The following is a 22,576-nucleotide window of genomic DNA, read 5'->3' as shown; positions in this document are numbered from 1 at the left end:
GAGTAAAGTCCTGGAATATGGGTCAATTTTTTTGGTCACCATATAGAAATGTATCAGTCAGTTCAAGTTGGAACACTTTAGCACTTGCCTATTTTCTCTGACATTAGATTTTCTTTACCAGAAATTCCTCCATTTTATTTCTTCTGTGGAATATGGGATGAGTTGTGATTTTTCTCATTTTGATAGACAGGAATTAAGTCCATTTATTTCAAAAGTCCATTTATTTAAAAAGAAGAGAGAAAGAGGAACAGGGAAGGAGGCAGGGGTAGAGAGAGAGAGACTAAGACTTCCTTAGACAAAGCTGTGCAGTTGATGGGCTTGGGCTTTGATGACCATGACCTGTATTTCCAGTGTTTCTCTTCTGCCTTTCCGGGCAGAGATCCATCCTGAGTATCATGCCTCAGGGTCCTCATCCTTTATAAGGTGGCATATTACTTGACAATATCTATGTCATTGGCTTCTTTATTTGTCATATGCTATCTCCTACATAGCACGCCCAATGGTTCTACCAATTATACGAAGCCAATCCAGATTTTAAGTTAGACCCCCTTTCCTGGTGATGCAATGGTAGCAACTGCCATTTCAGTGCTTTGGAAACACATCCATTCCCTGAATCATAAGGTTTTCAGAGCCATGATTTATAGTCTTATTATAAAACATAGATATTAGTGGGAACTACTAAAATATTAAAGTATATCATTCTGAGTGGTAAACAAATTCTAAGGGGTTTCATAATCATGACTGCTGAATGTGATACGTGGAGTGAGATAATTGTAAAATGTGAATACTTAACATTTCCCCCAAATGGCCACAATTTTGAGATTTCTTAAGATTATCAAGGGAATAAATATAGAAAACTCCCAAATCTACAAACTTTCCCATCATAAGTTATTTATGAAAAGTTAGTTGTTTTATGATAAAGACATGTGTAATCTAATTTGTAAAACATTAAGTCACATAATTCATGGTGCCATTGGACATATCATTTCATATCATCAGGTTGTCACTTTAATGGTTTTAATGAGAAACTTCTTTATGTCATCAATTGTTGGCTGCCAGATAATAAATGTTAGGCTAAGTGCTTAGGACCCAGTTGATGATATCTTGCCTGCTGAAATGTTTTTAGAAATACTAACTTTATTTGACTAGAGAGATAACTACATTTTTTGGTAGGATCTAGGGAATTGTGTCTAAATATTAGTTTGCGTCAATATAAAGTTAATAGTCTCTTGGGGACTGAAAGGGGGTGCAATGACTTCCTTTTCCAGACATCTGGCTGCAGATACCATCAACAACTATTGTATATATAAATAAAAATTACTGTTCCATAGGAAAAAAAAAGCCCTGTCATTTACTGATCAGAGATTAGCGTATGACATTAATAGGACACAGGGAAATGCATTTCTAAAATATATGATCTAACTTTTCTTCCTTTATTTTCCCCATTCTCAGCAAATTTCTTTTTTATAGTAGTACACATTGCCCTCTTCGTTGGATTGTTCATAATTGAAATATAAATGTAGCGAGATTCTGTTCCATTTATCCCAATTCACCTTCACTTCTAAAATACCAAACCAGACTTTCAAATGAATGTCAAAACATACTACTTCTCTTGTAAAATGCATGTTATTTCAGGAGGAGCATCACATGAGTCAGCTTACAGAGTGAAAAAGTTAGAGTTTTGACCTGTACACTAGATGAAGCTCATCTTTTTTTTTTTTACTTTTGTTTTTTTAATGTTTATTTTTAAGAGACAGAGAGAGACAGAGCACTAGCAGGGGAGGTGCAGAGAGGGGGGGGGGCACAGAATCTGAAGCAGGCTCCAGGTTCTGACCTGTCAGCACAGAGCCCGACGCTGGGCTTGAACTCACGAACTGTGAGATCATGACCTGAGCCGAAGCCGGCCGCTTAACTTACTGAGCCACCCAGACGCCCCTTAGCTCATCTTAATTCAGCACCTTAATCCAAGATATAGGCAGACTGATGTTGGTCACAGAATTGCTAAACTACCCAACTGGCAGATATCTCAGTCACTTCTATCTGTCCTATTGGGGAAACGCCTTCTTTTCAACTGAGGTCAAGTGCAGTAAGAGCAAATCTCATGAAGATGAAAGGGAGGATTCATGGTGGCTTTTAGTGGGAGTGTTTGCTAGCTGGACAGAAAGTGGTGTGTGTGTGTGTGTGTGTGTGTGTGTGGTGTCAATAAGTACCCTCAGTTGACTTTCGATCTTCCTTCTCTCCCTTTTCTCCACTCCAGTTCAATCTTCTTTTCATTTGACACCAGAAGCCAAAGGTGGGGGTGGCTTTTCAAGAGAAGCGTTCGGGTCACCCCTATTCTTTTTCTTATTATCTTTAAGAATGCCAGTGTTTAGTCATCAAGCCCATAGTGTATTTTCTTGTTTCTTGATAGTTTCCCCGAATTGAAATAGTTTCAAGTAATGTAATCGCAATGATCTTTCTTCAAAAAGAGATATTTGCTGCTACTAAAGCAAGACACATTTCTCAACAGCCAATTGCTCTTAAATAAGTTGAAGGGCTTGTAGTTTATATGTGCTATAGATGAAAGCCGAGAATAATAGTCATGAGTAAACTATTTTCCATATAAAAGGAAAAGTGTTTCTAGAAGATATATCGCCACAGGAATCTCAGTGTCAGCGGGGCGGACACTCGAATGATTTAAAACCACTAGATAATGAAACTTTACTCCAATATTAAATGTACATAAATAAAACATTAATAATCATCACCCATGCACTTGCTATTCTTCCCAATAAATATATGCGATCATGACCCTTACCCTTGCTTGTTTCTGCTAATCAGCTTGAAGGCCAGAGGTCATTTTTCACTCAGACAGTTTATTCCATGGAGGGTGGAATATCCAAATGATTCTCTGCAAGACACAATTAGAAGGAATAAATGCAAATAAAATAGTGTCATAAAATATTTCTGGATTGATTTTTAAGAAGGAAAACCCCACGCAAGACAAAAATGCTAATGCCCTGGCTGGAGGAGGATAATGACCGTATTCTGTAGGGACAGAATTTCCGCCAACCTCTCTGAGCAGCGGCATCAATTCCATATCTCTGCCCTGTGATCAGTATGTGTCAAAATCCTTCATAGTGACAAATGTGCTGTCCACTTGCATCTGTGGAGAATGTTTTAGCAGCTGAGTGATTATGAATCAAACCCCTGAGCTTATAGCCCCTACCGCCTCCCAACGCGTTCACATTTGTCGTCTGACAAGTAAATGTATCTTGACTTTCCTCTGAGATTTTTTGCACCATGTTTGATGAAAGACATTTGGCAAATTGGCAGTGGTACCCTGTACGTTGCAATTTGTAGCTAGCATTAGGAGTCCGGGCATGAAATGAGAGGGCAGACTCCAGGATAAAGGGAAAAAAGAGAGCTAACTACAACATGAATAGTCATTTGAAGAATCAGGCGTGCACTATATTCTTTGTAAGAAGAGCGTCATGGTCAGGCCATTCTGTTAAGAGGTTGCTTCTCCGTAAGGAGCCAGTGGTATTCCATCCAGCTGCCCAGCCATGGAATACGTATTTTGTTAATTTTCCTTTTGAGTAGGAAGTGATACCTTTTCTTTCGAACCTGAGCTCATAAATTAGGCCTTCAATTGTGTCCTGCCATTTCATCAGGGAAAGAATCATCCTCTCGGATTGAACAGTTGTTGGAATGTGCGGTTGTTGCCATTTTTATCCTTGTGTGGAGTCTCCTGGTCTAACACCCCAGCTCTTTGAGAAACACACAGAGTGCATATAGAGTGCAAACACCTTTTTAACAGCTTTCCAAGCTCTCTGGTGGCATAGTGCCTGAGAACCAAATAAATAATGGGTGAGTTGATTTAACAGGATGGCCTGAGAGTTTGCTTTTCTACTTAAAAATTCAGTAGTAAGCAGCTTCCAAATAAAATATGAGCCCTAAGGAAACTTAACATTTGGGGAGAGTTGAAGGAAAGGGGTGAGTCCTTCTAACTAAGGACAGTAAGGATCAAAGTAAATGCCACCCTCTGATTGTGACTGTCAAATACATATGCAAGTGGACAAAAACTTGAGGATTATAAGGCAAAGAAGTTAAGATGCTTGAGGGGAAGAATTAGGCAGGGTAGCTCTTCAAGATTATTTCTCTAAGAGTGAGGTTACGCTAACTACTCCCCTTATTAATGCCCATGCCAAGTTATACGACATGATCTATCATGAACTGTCATTTCAACTTGATCTTAATCCAGAACAAATTAATATTTCGTCAAAATTCTTTGTATACGATCACACTTAAAAATCTGGTATATCCAGATACTAAGTTAACATAGTCATAGGCAAAACACCTCTTACACATTTCTTTTTTTTTTTTTTTTCTGCAGTCCACCCATCTGGCTTAAACTGTAACTTTGGAACACTTGATGTTTTCCATGCTGTGAATTCTCTTCATGGAATGCCATGCTTCCTATGGTTTTTATTACCTAGGCAAGGCGTGCAGGACCTTTCCCTATAATTTCCACTTTACTGTTGATATCCATAACACAATACTAATGCTGTCTCTTAACGTAATAAACATCTAATTTGGCTTTATTATTGCTCATGTGTTTCATTGCTCAATTGTATATCAAATGGTCATAAAGTGGCCTAACCATGGTCTTATGAAAAAGTTCACCGAGCATTGTATAAGCATGATTCTACCTTAGTTATTTCCTAAATCCACGAGTCCTCTTGTTGTTTGTCTAATATTGGGCCACTACAACCTTTTTCTACAGTCTACTGCCTTCAGCAGATTTGATGCCTCCCTTTTATTAATGATTTCTTGATTTGCTAGAGATGATTACAGAAGAAAAGATGTCAGTCTAGTCCTTCATGGTCTTATGCTCTTGCCTTGCAGATGTCAGCTATTGAAAACATGGCAGAGAAGCTCGAGAACTTCAGTGCCCTGAAACCAGAGGCCAGTGAACTTCTGCAGTCAGTTCCCTCCATGTTCAATTTCAGAGCGCCTCCCAATGCCCTGCCAGAGAACCTCCTGCGGAAAGGAAAAGAACGCTACACCTGCAGGTAACTGCTAAGACAATTGTGGCTGACTTTCCAAACGTCTCCCCTCTGATTTCAAAAGACCCCGCCATTTGTTTGGGAAATTATTCGTGACTGGATGATTAAGAGTGACCATGATAGATCTCAAGTACTTCAAAGTACTCTTTATTTAGGGAGATATAAAAGTGGTGGTTTAAAAAAATTATTATTAAATGAGAATTTTAACACAGGCCATTTGGGTGTGATAAATGAGGTTGGAAACAGTCCAAATACTTGTTTCACTTTGATATTTATGAATTTTCTTTCATAGTTAATTATTTTCATGCAAACGTATAATACTACTGTCTTCAAGCATACATTTATTAATTGTCATGGCATTGAAGAATAAGGCCATTAACAAAGGACGAATAAGGTCGATAAGTGAAGAAAGCTAGTTAATAAGTTTCTTGTTACCCATCACTATTACAGTAAAGCTTGCTTTTTCTTTAATAAATTGTGCATATAATTTCTGAATTGCCTTCAGAAATTTGTGACATCTGACTCAGGCATATCAATTTATCTGCTCTTTGGAAAATGTGTCACTTTCTTTCCAGAAAAGCTTTTATAGGAACATACCTTGATGGATGAGGTCTTAGAATCTTGTCTGATCTGATACCACTCAATGTACAGAGTTGTCACTGTGGCTAACATATAAAATGAGTTGAAACATTTGAAATCTGTTTACATCAACCCAGAATCACAGACTCTTGTCATTTTTTTATCCCCTTGTCTGGTTCAGTTTTGTGACTATAAAGATATAGAGTTAATAAAAGAGGCGTATGGGGGTCATCAAAACTAAAGTCTATTTTCATAAACTGCTTGCTTATGCATGAGCAAATTCAACCAGATCTCATAATGCAGCCTTTATTTGTGGAGTTATTTATATCTGTAGAATGGCTTTGTTGCAAATTTTAAATACCAAAGACATGTGATTCCCATGCAAGATTAATTAAATCAGGAATACGCATCTGGCTTCTATGCAGCTTGAGTGAAATAAAGTCGATTGTGCTGACTTTCTCTTATAAACACGTTTCATAACAGATACTGTGGCAAGATTTTTCCAAGGTCTGCGAACTTAACACGGCACCTGAGAACCCACACAGGAGAGCAGCCTTACAGGTTTGACAATGATTTTTACTAAATATCTTCGTAAATATTATAGCAGTTAGAGTGGATTCATCCCTCTAATTGGAGGCTACTTTTTTGCATGCCTGAATGTATGCCCTTTTAGTTTTGAGTCAAAGAAGAATTGGCGAGTGGTTAGGATAAAAATTGGAAGAGTCCTAATGTTTTAAATCAAGGCTTCCGACATCTCAGTTTAAAAGGTCTAGCAGTAACTAGGACAGAATAAGCATTTTAGAATGTTAGCTTATTCTGCTGAATGTCAAGATCAGCGATCTGACACGTGGGACATGTGTCTAATTATAATATTATTATTTACCAAAGAATTAAAATCATCAACATCATCTTCCTTTTTACGATATAATCTACTTGTTTTATGTGCAATGCTTTGCGCCTAGTGTTAGATGCTCATGAATATTTGTTAAAGGATAAATGTTATTTATCTTAAGTCATATTGTAATTTGATTCTGCTTTGAAATTCTTATGCATTGCATATGTGTGAAGTTATTTTTGTCTGCATGCTCACTTTTCACATTAAAATAAATAATTTCTCAGGTTTCAAAGATTTAAAAATTTTTTTTAATGTTTATTCATTTTTGAGAGAGAGAGAGAGCATATCAGTTGGGGAGGGCAGAGAGAGAGGGAGACACAGAATCTGAAGCAAGCTCCAGGCTCCGAGCTGTCCGCACAGAGCCTGATGCAGGGCTCAAATGCATGAACTGTGAGATCACGACCTGAGCTGAAGTCAGATGCTTAACCGACTGAGCCACTCAGGCCCCCAAAGACTTTTTTACATATAAGAATGAGCAAAGGATCAGGGCAGTGAATGCTAATGTGGAGAGGATTGAAATTTTAACAGAAAACTAGAGAGACTTAAATTCAGAAAATAAAGTGTTTTCTTAAATTCTTTGCTTTCTTACATGTTTTATAAATTACTATTGGCAAGTCATATTTCTACTTTATATGCGATACAGTGGCCTTTATATGATATTTCTAATTTATATGTGATAGAGTGGACTTAAAATAAAAAGTTTCAGAGAGATAGAAAAATGGCAGGTGGTAGGTGATTTCCCTTTTTGAGAAAATTTTTCAGACTCCAGGAATTCTGCTTAAGTGGAAGAAAGATTTCAACACTTACATTGTGTTATGGCCAGGGATCTGGTGTGCAACTGTATCATGCTCATTATACTCTTTATTTGTACCCGAATTACTGGTTTTATTCCCCATAAATGGTGCTCTTATTGTATGTATATTTAAAAGAAAGCAAGCCAGAATTTTTGCATAGCTGGAGATCATAAGCAATTACTTATGTAGCTCCTCAGTTCCACAAGGGAAGAAATGCAGATGCATAGATGTTAACTGCCTTCTGTAAAGTCTGGTACTAAAAGATCCAGAATTAAAACCCAGTCATGGAGCTCCCATGTCAGAGTTTTTAGCTTACACCATGATCTCAAAGGCTCCCATGATCCCCATGTTTACATCCAAATTCTGAATTGTGTATTGTTCATGACTGCGTTATGTATTCATTTTAGGAATTTTTGAAACTTAGACTCTTAACCACCTACTAATTTATTGGAGCAGAATGGAATGATTTTTTATTCAGGAGCACTCAAACCTTTGGCTAGGACGTTAGCAGAGGAAAAATACAAAGTAACAGATGATTACTGTGTAAAATTTTCTTATTGGCTGATTTTATTTACATTAGAGTGGGTGATGTGTATTAGATTTGGAAAAGCCCCTTTGCGTACGAGCAGAAAGTTGGAAGCATGTCAAAGACAAAATCTGTCCAACTCATGATGTATGAAGAAAATGTTTTGAGTGAAAAAATTTTAGAGCATTTGATGGGAGTATAAGTTTTCTCTAGCGGTGTTTTCTAGGTTATTCTGTTTGGTACAACACAGTTGTGCTTATTGTATCATTATTCTCATTGTAGTGGGCTTTGGGAGTCAACAGAGTTATTACAGAGAAGCCCATGACTCATATATATATATATATATATATATATATATATATTCAAAAGCAGAGGCTAAAATATTATAACTACACTGAATGTGGGGTTTCACACACTTTTAAATTAATATTATAAGTGAAGAAAGTTGGGGAACCTCATCATGCCAGGGCGTTTAAGGGGGAAAATTAAATCAGTCGTTGAGCTGGTTTATTGACACTATGCCAAAGTAACTAGTTTAACAGATTTATTTTCCTCACTGAACTGACTAGACTTCTGGCATCACGTAGAGACAGCCGAAGAAACCCAAACACTTCGAGTGGAATGGGGTGATTTCTGATGTAGAGCACTCGAACCACTGAGTCTACATTTAGAAGTGGGAGGACAAGGGCCCTTCGCATATGGAAGAATAAGTTAAAGATTTTCTGGCTGCTAAGTTAGAAATTTTCACTTAGGAGTCATCTGGAGAAAGCTAATTTTTTCCCCCAAGCAACACACACACCCACAAAACCCCACACAAACAAATCATGCAATATTTACTTTAAAATGCCAAAGGAGAATACCCCATAAATTGCCGCTTCTCTTCTTTATCCCATAAGAGCTAGGGGGTTGAGGGTGGGGAGGGGGAGGGATTACATTTTTATTTAGATTAAAAGAGAACTTCAAAATAATTTATGATTTTTTTTTTTAAATCCCATGGAAGGCAGAAACAATTAGCCAACTAATAATAAGTGCTTTCTTGGAAAACTGACCTGGTTCAGAAATGCCACAAACTCTTTCAGAAAAATAGAAATGGAAAACTGGGGGCAATAGGAAGAACGGAGATTAATGAAGACCTTTGTTTTATTCCAAAAGGAGAATTTAGTGCCACTCTTATTTTCTTTTTTTAACGGATGGAAGTCTATTAGAGTAAAGGCTCTGTGGGTTTGTCATTGCTGCAGATTGTGAAAATCAGTGTCTTTAGTATCAGAACAAGCTATTCACATTGCCTCAGTTTTAAAACTTTGGAAGGGTTGCTGCTCTTTTTGAGAATATAATGGAAATTCCTTTAGGATTATCCATTTAAAAAGTGAATTTACGGGGCGCCTGGGTGGCACAGTCGGTTAAGCGTCCGACTTCAGCCAGGTCACGATCTCACGGTCCGTGGGTTCGAGCCCCGCGTCGGGCTCTGGGCTGATGGCTCAGAGCCTGGAGCCAGTTTCGGATTCTGTGTCTCCCTCTCTCTCTGCCCCTCCCCCGTTCATGCTCTGTCTCACTCTCTCCCAAAAATAAATTAAAAAAAAATAAAAAAATAAATAAATAAAAAGTGAATTTACTAAGAAACTATTTAATCAGACTCTGCAATTTTGAATTTAAGAATGCTTTTTGTATTTTATTTGAAGACTACGTGAATTGTTTCATGTTTGTTTAGGAAGGATTTATTTGTATTGTTCTAAGCAGAAGATAAAATAATGCTACTGTTTCTTACTGTCCTTAATTTCATGAGGTTTATCTAAAATATGAAAACTGATGACTCTAATCCATTTTGGAGCAATCAAATCACCAATATTTTATTATTATTTTTATGGTTTTTCATAAAGTCATGAAAATCTTTAAAGGAATCAAAATCTATGGGAATTGAAATCTTGACTCTGTGAATAGGATTCTTGCCTGTGCCTTTTCTCTAAAATGTTTTAATGGGTGATAACTTTGGATATCTGGCTTTTTAGTCTTGAGAAATACCTTTTGATTTAGTTGTGAATATTTTCTCTGTGTTTATTTTTCAGATGCAAATACTGTGACAGATCATTTAGCATCTCTTCCAACTTGCAAAGGCATGTTCGTAACATCCACAATAAGGAGAAGCCCTTTAAGTGTCATTTATGTGATAGGTGTTTTGGTCAACAAACCAACTTAGACAGACACCTAAAGAAACATGAGAATGGGAACATGTCGGGTAGGTAATCAATTGTGTTATGAGGAGAGGATGGCTTAATTTCCTCATTTTAAAAGATAATTGTGAATAATATTGCATGTCCACTATTCTTTAAAAAAAGAGGTATAATTGTGATCTTTCTTCTCTCCTTCCACTTTGACACCCGAACCAGATCCTAAAATTTGCAACATGTTTCCCTTGAGATTATAGAATGATGTGAATGATGTGATTGTTGAATAATCTGTAACTTGGGGTCTTATTTGGATTGGTTTTTTATTCTGGATTCGTCTCAATTGTTAATTGCAAACAAAGAGAACCATGACCCAATCTCATAGGAGATGAATGAATCAAGATTTCCTAAATTGCAGGGAGCAGTTTTCCACCTGTTGTACAGAATGCGGACTCCAGGCATGGCAGGATTTCCAAAGTGGCATCCCAGAATACCATGCTCTGAGTATTAACTGAGAAACAGTGGCTGCTTTTGTAGGAGTTCTACAGTTCAGAGAATATCCCTAGAGTAACTTTGTAGGGATTAATGGTAAAAGATTGTTGACATGATCAGAGTAACCCATAGCAAATGATAGTGGTGTGCAGTTTGGGTTACAAATTCTGATGTAGAATTAAGTTAAAAGAATCAAAAAATTAGCCTTCCCTTAACTCAGACTTGCCAGCACATAGTTAGCAGGGGAAATGATAGTTTCTAGAGAATCAGGAAAATTACTTGGGGGCAAGGAAAGGAGCAAGCATGGGGTTCAGAAGAAAAGATTTTAAAAACAGAAAAAAAGTTGAAGTTGTTCAAAGTAGTAATCTTTACCTAAGAAAATTGTTTTATGATTAATCCTTCCTTTCCTGTACAGGCACATTGCTTGTGATATTTGGTGGCTACTACATAGAACTATATGCTGTGTGCTTTCCTCTAAGCCAAAAGTCAAATGATTGTGGTCTAAAGATACTGGATTTTAGAGACAAAAGTCTAATTCAGTGTAGAAAATTGGTGGCACTTTCCAACCACATGCACCCTTCCAGAATACTCCCATAATTTTCTAATCAAAAGTATTTTAGAAAATAACTAAATGAGTTAAAAATGTAACATGTCCAAGTTCAATATTTATTTGTGGGCCCAGATTCTAACTTTATTCAACTGAGAGGTGGTCTCACCTCTTATCGTGAATGTGTAGACTATTATGGTGAACTACTGGGTTGTAGATATCTTGTGCGAAAGCTAAACAGCATGAAGCAAATGTTGGTAGAAATTGGGCCACATATAAGGTGTTTATAAATGTGTAAGTTGATAAAAACCTTACAACCATCCTTTGTTAAGGTATTGTGATTCTAATTTTATAGGTAAGGAAGCTGAAGATCATCCTACATACAGCAGATCCCTTATTGTCCCCTTAATGCTGTATCACCTCAGTCTCTGGGCTGGCGTGTCAAGTTTTACTCACTGCTTCATCCACTAAATCAGAATATAGAGTTTTTAGCATGTTTTCAGTCTTTCTTTGGTAGCGTACTTTAACACAGGAGCAATAAATACACATTGATTGCAACCAGGACTGAGTATACAGTTTCTTCCGGCAGAATCTATTTAAGGCCTCTTTATAATTTGCCTCACCCTGTTTCCTCATAATATGAATGTCAATGTTCTCATGTCACGGTGGGAATGAGAGGAAACTGTGGGAGAAGCACCTTTGGGAGACTGTACCTCATGACTTCAGTGGTTCAAAATATTCTCCAGGGGACTTTCATGGGCATGTATGTGGTAACTGGGGAAGACTTTGGCCTCCTAATGTTACCATTATTAATATTCAAAAGAACCTGTTTTAGGAAACACTGATCAGATGAAGAAGAAACAAGGTTCAAAATAAGTTGCCATGTTGATAATAGTCTTTTTGACAAAAGGCTCTCTCCCCTCAGGTACGGCCACATCGTCGCCTCATTCCGAACTGGAAAGTACAGGCGCGATTCTTGATGACAAAGAAGATGCTTACTTCACAGAAATTCGCAATTTCATTGGGAACAGCAACCACAGCAGCCAGTCTCCCAGGAACACAGAGGAGAGGTAAAGCGGGGTTTTTCCTTTTTAAACTCAAAAAAATCAATACGTTCCAAATAGATTTGCTGTGCTCACTTTGGTGAGCACCACCGATGGCTGGCATTTATTTAGTGCAGGTTAAATACTAAATGCTCTTTTAAGCACTTTCCATGTATGAATTTAATTATCATGATACCCCAATGAGGTAGCAACCATTACTATGGAATTTTATCAGTGAAGGAATGAAGATATTGAAGGTTAGATAACTTGCCAGAGGCCACATAAGTAATTAATAACTGGGACTCATCCTGGGCTCTCTGGTTCCAGAGCCCATGCTTTTACCACTATTCTGCCCTGCTTCTCTTGATAACTAATTAGAATATTTTATCAAAACTTGCCAAGCAGAAGGGAAGGCCACCACAGGGATTCAGTTGATTCAGTAGTGGTTACTATTATATATCATATGTATATTACAGATAACATGTGAGTATATCTATCAGTATGTATATATGTATATGTATCTATCAGTATGTGTAATATATATATCTGTATATACATTTGTGTGTGTGTGTATATATATATATATGTACATATCTATATATAAAACACCCATTGAATATAATGTAAATAGCTTTTACATAGAAATAAGTTGAGACTTCTTGATAAGATTCTCTCACTACCTGTATGCTCTCAGGTGAATGAATATTCATTTAATTTCAGTATGTTTGTTTCGCTGGGTGTGATCATCCTTGTTTTCAGTGACCTGGTGCCCTGGCTACCTGTTATCATCAATGTCAAGCGTGTATGGCTTAATTCAAAAAGAAAATTTTTAATGCTGCTGATAATAATAATTAACATTTATCTAGTGTTTACATTTTATGTGATGTTAATGAAACATTATTTTACCAAAACTCCAGGATTTAATTTTTCTTTTCTGTAAGTTATAATTAAGTATCTGATATTGAGAGCTAGATTTTTCTGAACATAACTATCCAGTAGCCTGTTAGATTAGGATGTAACATAGTCAATTTTAACATCACATGGAATTAGTTAATGAAGTTCTATTACTTTTCATCAAACAAGTATTATTGTTTGTGTCCTCTATTTTTTGATGCTGTGAAGAGTCAAATAATTATTTTAGGTAGTTTTTACATTAAGGTAAGCTTCAAACAAACATCATTTCCCAAGATAACAAAATTATAGGACCAATTCTGTTCTTCAACTTGTATAAAGCATGTGTATGGAAAAAGGAGAGAAGACCTGCTATTACATGACCCTTCCCAGCTTCTAAGAAGTCTGATAAGAGCTATGACTTTGTGCAGTTGGACATATCTTTCCCTCTGCTTGCCCATTTGTGTGTGTGTGTGTGTGTGTGTGTAAAAGAGAGACAGAGAGTGTGAGCGAGAGAGGAGGGAAGGAGGGAGAGGAGGCAGATGATCAGAAATACAAAGTAGTAAGAACAAGTAGGTAAGAGAGTTACCAAATTACATTTTGATAACGAAATAAACACGATACAAAAAGAGATGTTGAACAGAAACCACCATTTGGGTTCTGAGATGCCTTTTCAGACTTTCTAGCCCTTACTTGGAAATTTGTGAGCCTGCATAGAGCTGCGACATCTGGTTTCAACATGTCCAAACAGCACAGAAGTAAGAAGATTGAGTCATTTAACCCCCCTCCACTCCTATCGGGGCTACTTTTGATGAATCATTTATCCCCCATAAATTGCCACATTTGAAAGCATAATTAACAAATAGTTTTTTTTAATCATGTTGGCTTTGTTACTTTTGGTTTTCATCCATGCATTCTTTGGTTCTTTTACTTTTTCTTTCATTTTTAAAAAATAACAATTTCAATCCATTCAAGCAAGCAAGTTGGCAGTATGTCTGGAAACTAATAATTTATGTCTGTGCAAAACATGTTTTCATCATTCTTTGATAAAAGAGGTTAAGAGATTGGCTGTATAAAAAGGTTAACAATGGTAATATGACTGTTTTTAAGATTTTTACTATGTATATCTGTCACACCCAACATTGTTTTGTTTATTTATTTACCCTGGAAAATCTAAATATTAAATTATACTCCTTTTTGTTACGTGGGAATGTGATGGATACATTGCTGATACCTAATCTCCCATGATCTGAAAAATCGTTCCATTAAGTGTGAAAATCATACATTTCTGTAGCAATAACTTAAATTTCAACAAACTTTCTGAATTTGGGGAAGTGTTTTAACTTCCCTGGTCATATATCTTTAAAAAGAGGAGGTTAGGAAGAGATATTCTGTAGTTCAAAGCATTTGTAATCAATTTGAAACCAAGTTAAGTTTGACTTTTATTTATATTTTATTTTTTTTAATGTTTATTTATTTTTGAAAGAAAGAGACAGAGCGTGAGTGGGGGAGGGGCAGAGAGAGGGGGAGACATGGAATCTGAAGCAGGCTCCAGGCTCTGAACTGTCAGCACAGAGCCCAACGCAGGGCTCGAACTCACAAACCCTGAGATCATGACCTGAGCCAAAGTCCGTTGCTTAACTGACTCAGTCCAGGCACCCCTAATTTTGCCTTGTAAATATTACAGTGAAACTTAAATTCAATTTTTACATTCTTCATGTTTATTTTAAAGCCTGAGAAGTTTGTCTTCGTTTTATAAATGCTCTCAAATGTATTCAACTGGGACTTCTATGTAATTCAACTTTTTTTATAATTAAACTTTTGAATCACATAATACAGTCCTTGCAACCACAAACTAAAGTATTACAAATGACTTTTAAAAGATAATATTATTCTTTCGTATCATATTAGACATGCATACTAAGTAAGCTTCAAAAGATATTTGCATAATTACATTTTTAGATAATTTCCTACCCCAAAGTTCTTCTGGGAAACAAGGAACTTTTTACATTCAGACCTTCAAGGATAATTTGAAAACAGTACAAATAAGTGAGCTCTCAATCATTTCCAAGTTTGAGCAGGATGTCTAAGTGGCATGTACCACAAATATCACCTAGAAATAACAAATACCGGTTGGTTCCTGGCAGCTATCTTAGCATTTTCTTTGAACCCTTAGATTCATTTTAGGCATGTATGTTGAAGCATTGGTCATTATTTTGCAGGGATCTGAATTTTCCAGAAACCTATTATTTTAATTGGTGGGCACTTCTATGGTAATTAGATGACATTTTGTAGAACAAACATTGGTATGCTTTTTATATTATATATAACAATATCATTTATCAGGAACACTCTGATAAGGAATAAGAATCTGAGATTGTTTTTCCAGCTCTGCCACAAGCTCCTTTATCCTCTGAATAATCACCCAATTATTTTTTTCTTCATTTTCTCATTTGCGAATTACATTATTTTCCCATGGTTGCCATAAAGCATAAACAATAAAAATTTCTTGTGGAAGTGTTGGAAATCTAAACAGTTAGGAAGACATGATAAGAAAGCTAGCTGCGCATTTAAAAAGGAAACCAATAATTGGACCTGTTGCTTTTTTTTTATGCTTTTGAAAGAATGAACGGCAGTCATTTTAAGGATGAGAAAGCTTTGGTGACCAGTCAAAATTCAGATTTACTGGATGACGAAGAAGTAGAAGACGAGGTGTTGTTAGATGAGGAGGACGAAGACAATGATATTACTGGAAAAACAGGAAAAGAACCTGTGACAAGCAATTTACATGAAGGAAATCCTGAGGATGAGTATGAAGAAGCCAGTGCCCTGGAGATGAGTTGCAAAACGTCTCCAGTGAGGTGAGTTAGTAAATAAGCAAGAGCAGATGCATATATGGCAGCAATTCCTTCCGCTTTGTTTTTCCATGAGGACAACATTTCAGGTGCTAGCAGTTTATGAGTAATGAATCATAAGAGCAAAGCTGAGTTAACAAGGCATGTTTGTTGTATTCATTTTGATTAGATGAAAATAAGGTGGCCATCAACATAATCCACAAGACTACAAATACATTGCTGTTTGGGAAACTCTAACCTGAGATAGATGTATAAATGAAAATTAAACGAGCACCCAGTCATTTATTTAGACCCTACCTGTAAAACACCAAGTAAAATAGAGATATCAACATTATCTAATTCATTCAAAAGTCCGGTGTGTTATAAGTCAACTAATATTGAGATAAATTTCACCTAATTTGATATATATGTGTTCTATACAGGTAGGTTTTTAAATGGAAAAAAAAATTAACCAAATAGTTAAATTTTTAGGAATATTATATTTTCGTCTGGGTAGTGGGAGCTGACTAAATATTATCATAACTGGCTTTATTTTAAGTGGAAATTATAAGCCTATAAATTGTGTCTCCACTGCACTGCTGATTTCACATCATTGACTTTAACTCTTTACCTCTTATACACACGTGCTTTAGTTATGAAAAATCTTGAAACAAATATGTTTTTAAGGTACAATATTTGTAAACACTTTGAAGAACCTGATAACGGATGCATGCTTCTTTATACTGCAAATATAATATGAAGTTTGACAGCTGTATAGATTCAGATGAAAAGTGATTTGGTTGGATAACAAACGGAAACAGAAAAAAAAAAACCCTCTGTGCTTTCCCATTGGTTCATTTTAGGTATAAAGAGGAAGAATATAAAACTGGACTTTCTGCTCTAGATCATATAAGGCACTTCACAGATAGCCTCAAAATGAGGAAAATGGAAGATAATCAATATACTGAAGCTGAGCTGTCTTCTTTTAGTGCTTCCCATGTGCCGGAGGAACTTAAACAGCCGTTACACAGAAAGTCCAAGTCACAGGTACATATTTTCGTGTAGTACAGCATCATGGTGACATTGTGCCTTTGATGCCAAAAGGCAGCTAGTTTCTCTCTTTGCAATATTCTAGAATCTGAACAGGTTCAGAGGCTTTACTCAAAATGTTCACATCTTGCCTCAATGACCAAATCCAAAATGGTTAACCAATTAACATGGCTGCACTCTACACAGAGACTTCGGTGACAAATCTTGTCCTATGGTGATTTTTCTTTTACTTGGCAGTTCCCTTACTTCTGTATAGATAGTTCATAATGTTTGCACCTGTTTATATATTACCTCAGAATTGTTTTCTAATTGGCTTGAATCTGTAGTTTTTGTCAACCTAATTATATTTTCAGACTTCTGGAAAGTGAATCCTGCCTTCAATTTTTTTTTTTTTGGTCCATTACTATGTGTAGTTAATTAACAAGTTATCTAATTATAGCATTTAAGAGTAGACTAAGGATCAGAGATTAAATGAGTTGCCAAAAGTCTGCAGCAACTTACTGGCAGATTTGGAAATAAAGCCTATTAATTTTTATTGAGTGAATCAGGACTGTGGTAACTAAAATAAATCCATTTAAGGATGCATAAATACCAATTAAAATAGCCTTCATTATTTAATCACAAAATAAAGGAAGTCAGTATTTTCTGCCTGACATCCACACTCAACCAGGTTGTTCATTTCACTTAGGTCAATTAAAAAGGAAAGAAAGAAAGAAAGAATGAGAGAAAGAAAGAAAGAAAGAAAGAAAAGAAATTTCCTGTTCCTACCACATTTGTTGGTTATTTTGGCCTAACTGATTTTGAGCCCATTTTGGAGGTATCAAAACCTGACGTGTCAAACCATGTGACCCTATTGGCTTGTACATTTGGAAATGATTTCTTATTTAGCTGAGATGTTTGGGCTGGTCTTAGCAGCAAATGTGGTCATATCTCAACTAAGGTTGGGAAAAGCACTATGCTTGTGGGATGATATAAATTTTTAAATATTAGTCAATTCGGCAAAAATCTAAGATACCATGTTCTTTTTGAGTTGGAAATGAAAACACCTCACCTCAGCACTGGAGTTGCTGGCTATGTGAACTTGAGAACATCACTTCATGACTGCAGGTACCACTTCCTCATTGGAAAGTGGTCTAAGATCTCTTCCTGCTCTACGATTAAGTGGAGATAAAAAAAATATTTTTTTAATTTATAACATTAGAAGTAAACCAGCCATAGTAGACATCTAATTTTTACCTACAGATAACCATTAGAGGTAGCTAGCATTTTTTTTAAACACTTGATATCCCATTCTTCCTTCCTAATTGATCAGAGAGATACTGGGGGATCCAGGCTTTCTTTTCTGTTTTTAAATTTCTTTTAATTATTCCACGTAAAATACGTATAATTGTAAGACACAATACCTAAAAATTCCTGAAATAGTCAGAAATGGTTGAAAACAGAAGGGTCAGAGAATCTAGAGATAAAAGAGGTGATATATTTTGGTACCAGCATTTTGACATAAAGTCCCTGCCCAATTGGACTAAGACTTACCATCACAAGAAATACTAGTGTTTTGCAATCCTAACTCATATTTTTTGTATTACTTGATCATGTCATATATATCAGTTTAAAAAGGGTCAGTCCCTTTTGCATACTAACCTTATTTCATGAAACTTTTTATTCATTCATTCAGTTGTTATTAATTAGCAGGTATGTGCAGGCACTGATCTTTGTGCATGAAAATGTTTATTTCCTTTGATTACCAAAAGGCAATATTTATTCTATATTCTATATAAAAGACAGTATTCTATATTTATTATTTTCTAGAATCTGAATAGAGATAGATGACTTACTCAAAACATTCATATATTTACTCTGTGATTTTGATAGTGATTGAATCCAAGAGAGTTGACCAATATGACAGTGGCTGCATTCTGCATAGAATCCTCTTTGAAAAACCCTATCCTAAAGATTAACTTCATAATAATAGGTACTATTTATTTCAGGCACTCTATGTTCTGTAGTGCTTGTAATTCCTTCGCAGCCCCTGGAGGCAAGTTTTTATTATTATTATCCCCATTTGATATGAAGAAAGTGACCTTGAAAGGCTAAGCAACTTGCCCAAGGTCATACAGCTATTTGAAGAGAGGCAGGTTAGAAGCCAGAAGTCCAAAATTTTCTGTATGTTCCCTTTCATTTTTCCAAATATTAGAATGGGTTTTGTTAAAAACATTTCAGAGTATTCTCTATGTTGATCTCTAAAAGTGGGTATATTATAAAAATAAAGTTCAATGCTCACTTCACTCATATTTTAAACACTTCTAGGGACAAGGACTATATATTCTTTATCATTGATTCCCTAGGACCTAGCACAGTGCCTGGCACAGAGTAGATGCTTAGGAAATATTCCTTATATATCTGTTGAGATTTTGTAGAGGTCTAGAAGGCAAATAGCATACATAGAAGTCAAATGTGTACATTTAGAGCAATGACCCAGCAAATGAGAATCAGCCTATGAGGGCAGATTTTCTAACTGATTGCCATGATTACGGAAGAAACCACAGACTGGCCACATGTCTCAGCATGACTCTCAGAGATGAAATTCTGCTTAACAACAGAGGCATTTTGTCTTTGTTTACAGACAGTGGAATGTCTTTGGCAGGACATTAATGATTCCACTTCAGCAGCATTTTGACAAGCGAGTTTAGCAATGGATGAGACCAACAATAGCAAATCAACAGTGAAAAGTTCACTCACAAGTCAAGACCAAACATTTCATTTGAATATTTTACTTGGCAGCAAATGGGGGATTCTCTGAACAGTTATTTAGAACTGACATGATAATGAGGAAGAAAGAGCACTTCTTCACAGAGCACCGCCATGCACCTTATGCTCGGTAGACACTGGAGTACCAGTTGGTTAGAATGTTGTTGGGTCTTGTGTTTTGTTTTAGGTTGTGGTAGGGCTGGCTTGATCCACCTTAGCTTTCAAGGTCTTTGGGTGTCGGCTTTGAATATATCAAACATGGAGGGAAAGCAGACAAAGGACTGGATTAAAAGTTGGGCAGGGGGCGCCTGGGTGGCGCAGTCGGCTAAGCGTCCGACTTCAGCCAGGTCACGATCTCGCGGTCCGGGAGTTCGAGCCCCGCGTCAGGCTCTGGGCTGATGGCTCGGAGCCTGGAGCCTGTTTCCGATTCTGTGTCTCCCTCTCTCTCTGCCCCCCCCCCCCCCGTTCATGCTCTGTCTCTCTCTGTCCCAAAAATAAAAATTAAAAAAAATAATAATAAAATAAATAAAAGTTGGGCAGAAATCCATTGTAGTTATGCCTCCTCCAGTTGAGTGACTGGTCCAGTTGAGTGACTTGGGGTGAGTCATGTCATCTCAGTGCTCTCAGTTATAAAATGCAGGAGTTGGTGGGACCGTGTCTTCTACTAGACCCCAGTGCTGTCAAGGCAGGTCTATACCCTGCTTATATCTGTGGTTTCGGTCATTGACACACAATAATATTTTTGGTGCGTTGAACATGGGCATGAAGAGCGGATGGATGACCGTATCTATGGTTGGGCAGGGGGATGACTCATGTTTCTCAGTGGAGGTGTTGTTGACATTTTAGGCAGGATAATTCACTTTTTTTGTCCTGGAGAGCAGATACTTTTGTGGCCCCTGGGCACTGAAGGCCAGCAGTAACACCACATCATTACAGAAACAAAATGCCCCACACTTTTCCAAACATACCATGAGGGGTGCTCCTACTCCGGGTCCCTTCTTCTGCTAACACTCACCAGCAATATTCTTCAAGCTGAAAGTGATGTTTTCCAATGCCACTTACCAAGTGTCTCCTCTTCACCCCAGGCATATGCTATGATGTTGTCATTGTCCGACAAGGAGTCCCTCCATTCTACATCCCACAGTTCTTCCAACGTGTGGCACAGTATGGCAAGGGCTGCTGCGGAATCCAGTGCCATCCAGTCCATAAGCCACGTATGACATTACCAAGGTCGACCAGAGTGGGACCAAGTCCAACAGTAGCATGGCTCTTTCATCTAGGACTATTTAAAAGACTGCTGAGCAGAATGCCTTAGAAACCTGAAGGGTCACTCATTTAAAGTCTGGTGACCTTAAACTGAATGCTTAAAAAAAGAAAGAAAGAAAAAGAAAGGAAAAGAAAGAAAGAAAAAAAAAGAAACTATTTATTCTCGATATTTTGTTTTGCACAGCAAAGGCAGCTGCTGACTTCTGGAAGGTCAATGCGACTTAACGTGATTCAGTGAGAATGAGCAACTTGCTGGGCAGAAGGCGTCTTCGTCTGCCCTGCCCTGGGCTGTGGGTGGGTGTGAGGGCTGTGGGGATGTCGGCATTGGCACGAATGAACACTCCATAGAAACTGAATTCTTTTTTGTACAAGATCACCCGACACATGATTGGGAACAGTTGCTTTCAATGACAGATTTAATTTTTTTCTTTGTTAAAGTTTTATGTAATTTAACCCTTTGAAGACAGAAGTAGTTGGATAAAATGCACACTTGATAATTATAGAAACTGATAACAGGGAGTACTTGTTCCCCATTAACGTTTGCCTTCTTAAGTACATTGTTTAAAACTAGGGAAAAAGGGTATGTGTATATTGTAAACTATGGATGTTCAGCGCTCATAAAGGTTCAGTCAGTGAAGTAACCTGTTCATCACCAGTACCGCTGTACCACTACACTAATAAAATGTTTGCCAAATCTTTGTAATAACATCTTAATTTTAGACAATCATGTCACTGTTTTTTAATGTTTAATTTTGTGTGTGTTGCGTGTACCATGTATTTATTTGTTGGCAAACTATTGTTTGTTGATTACAACAGCACTGTTCCAGTCAGCCACTACTTTCTGACGTCTGAGGCACACCCTTTTCTGAATTTCAAGGACCAAGGTGACTCTACCTGTGTGTGGGAGTGCCAAATGGTGTTTGGCTTTTCTTAACATTCCTTTTTTGACGTTGTTTTGTTTTCCTTCTTAATGAGCTAAATACGAATAGATGCAACTTAGTTTTTGTAATACTGAAATCGATTCAATTGTATAAATGATTATAATTTCTTTCATGAAAGCATGATTCTTCTAATTAAAAACTGTACCCCATATTTTATGCTGGTCGTCTGCAAGCTTGTGCGATGTTATGTTCATGTTAATCCTATTTGTAAAATGAAGTGTTCCAGACCTTATGTTAAAAGAGAGAAGTAAATAACAGACTGTATTCAGTTATTTTGCCCTTTATTGAAGAACCAGATTTGTTTTTTTTTGTTTGTTTGTTTGTTTGTAATCTCATTTTGAAATAATCGGCAAGTTGAGGTACTTTCTTCAAATGCTTTGTACAATATAAACTGTTATGCCTTTCAGTGCATTACTATGGGAGGAGCAACTAAAAAATAAAGACTTACAAAAATGGTTATTTTTCCCACTGTGTGATATTTTCCCTCCTTGTGCAATTGTAGTTTCTCTAGGGATCGGATGATTTAAAGATAAGATATCTGGGGACTTGATGCCCTGGTAGATACATGGAGTGTAGAGCATGTGTGTATTGTTTCGAGATGATGTAGGAATAGACCTTGACCCACCACGAATTGGGATATCGCTGACTCATTCTTCCGAACTTTCTCTTTGTGGAGCAAAGGCAGGGCTCATGTGCGACACCACACGGTCCTGGTTTTACTACATGTCCACAGCACCCATTTTATTTTTGTTATTTTAAA

General features: G+C 36.9%; 1 protein-coding gene across 13 annotated transcripts in view; it reads left to right on the top strand.

Moving 5' to 3' along the window:
* Window positions 1-22,271, top strand: part of MECOM (MDS1 and EVI1 complex locus) — a 562,536-nt gene extending 540,265 nt beyond the window's left edge. For 12 of the 13 annotated variants that reach the window (XM_047875120.1, XM_047875119.1, XM_047875123.1 and 9 more), the window contains 7 exons: window positions 4,888-5,054; window positions 6,111-6,188; window positions 9,906-10,075; window positions 11,969-12,113; window positions 15,602-15,838; window positions 16,675-16,858; window positions 20,695-22,271. In XM_047875120.1, coding sequence (XP_047731076.1) covers window positions 4,888-5,054; window positions 6,111-6,188; window positions 9,906-10,075; window positions 11,969-12,113; window positions 15,602-15,838; window positions 16,675-16,858; window positions 20,695-20,829 — 1,116 coding nt within the window. In that variant the 3' untranslated portion in view covers window positions 20,830-22,271. The remainder of the gene's footprint in view (window positions 1-4,887; window positions 5,055-6,110; window positions 6,189-9,905; window positions 10,076-11,968; window positions 12,114-15,601; window positions 15,839-16,674; window positions 16,859-20,694) is intronic. The other variant, XM_047875125.1, reaches the window with a different exon arrangement.
* Window positions 22,272-22,576: the final 305 nt, after the last annotated feature.

Source organism: Prionailurus viverrinus, chromosome C2 (genome assembly GCF_022837055.1).
Source record: "Prionailurus viverrinus isolate Anna chromosome C2, UM_Priviv_1.0, whole genome shotgun sequence".
In the NCBI taxonomy this organism is placed as follows: Eukaryota; Metazoa; Chordata; class Mammalia; order Carnivora; family Felidae; genus Prionailurus; species Prionailurus viverrinus.
Note: the sequence above shows the minus strand (reverse complement) of the source record. Positions and strands in the feature narration are given on the sequence as shown.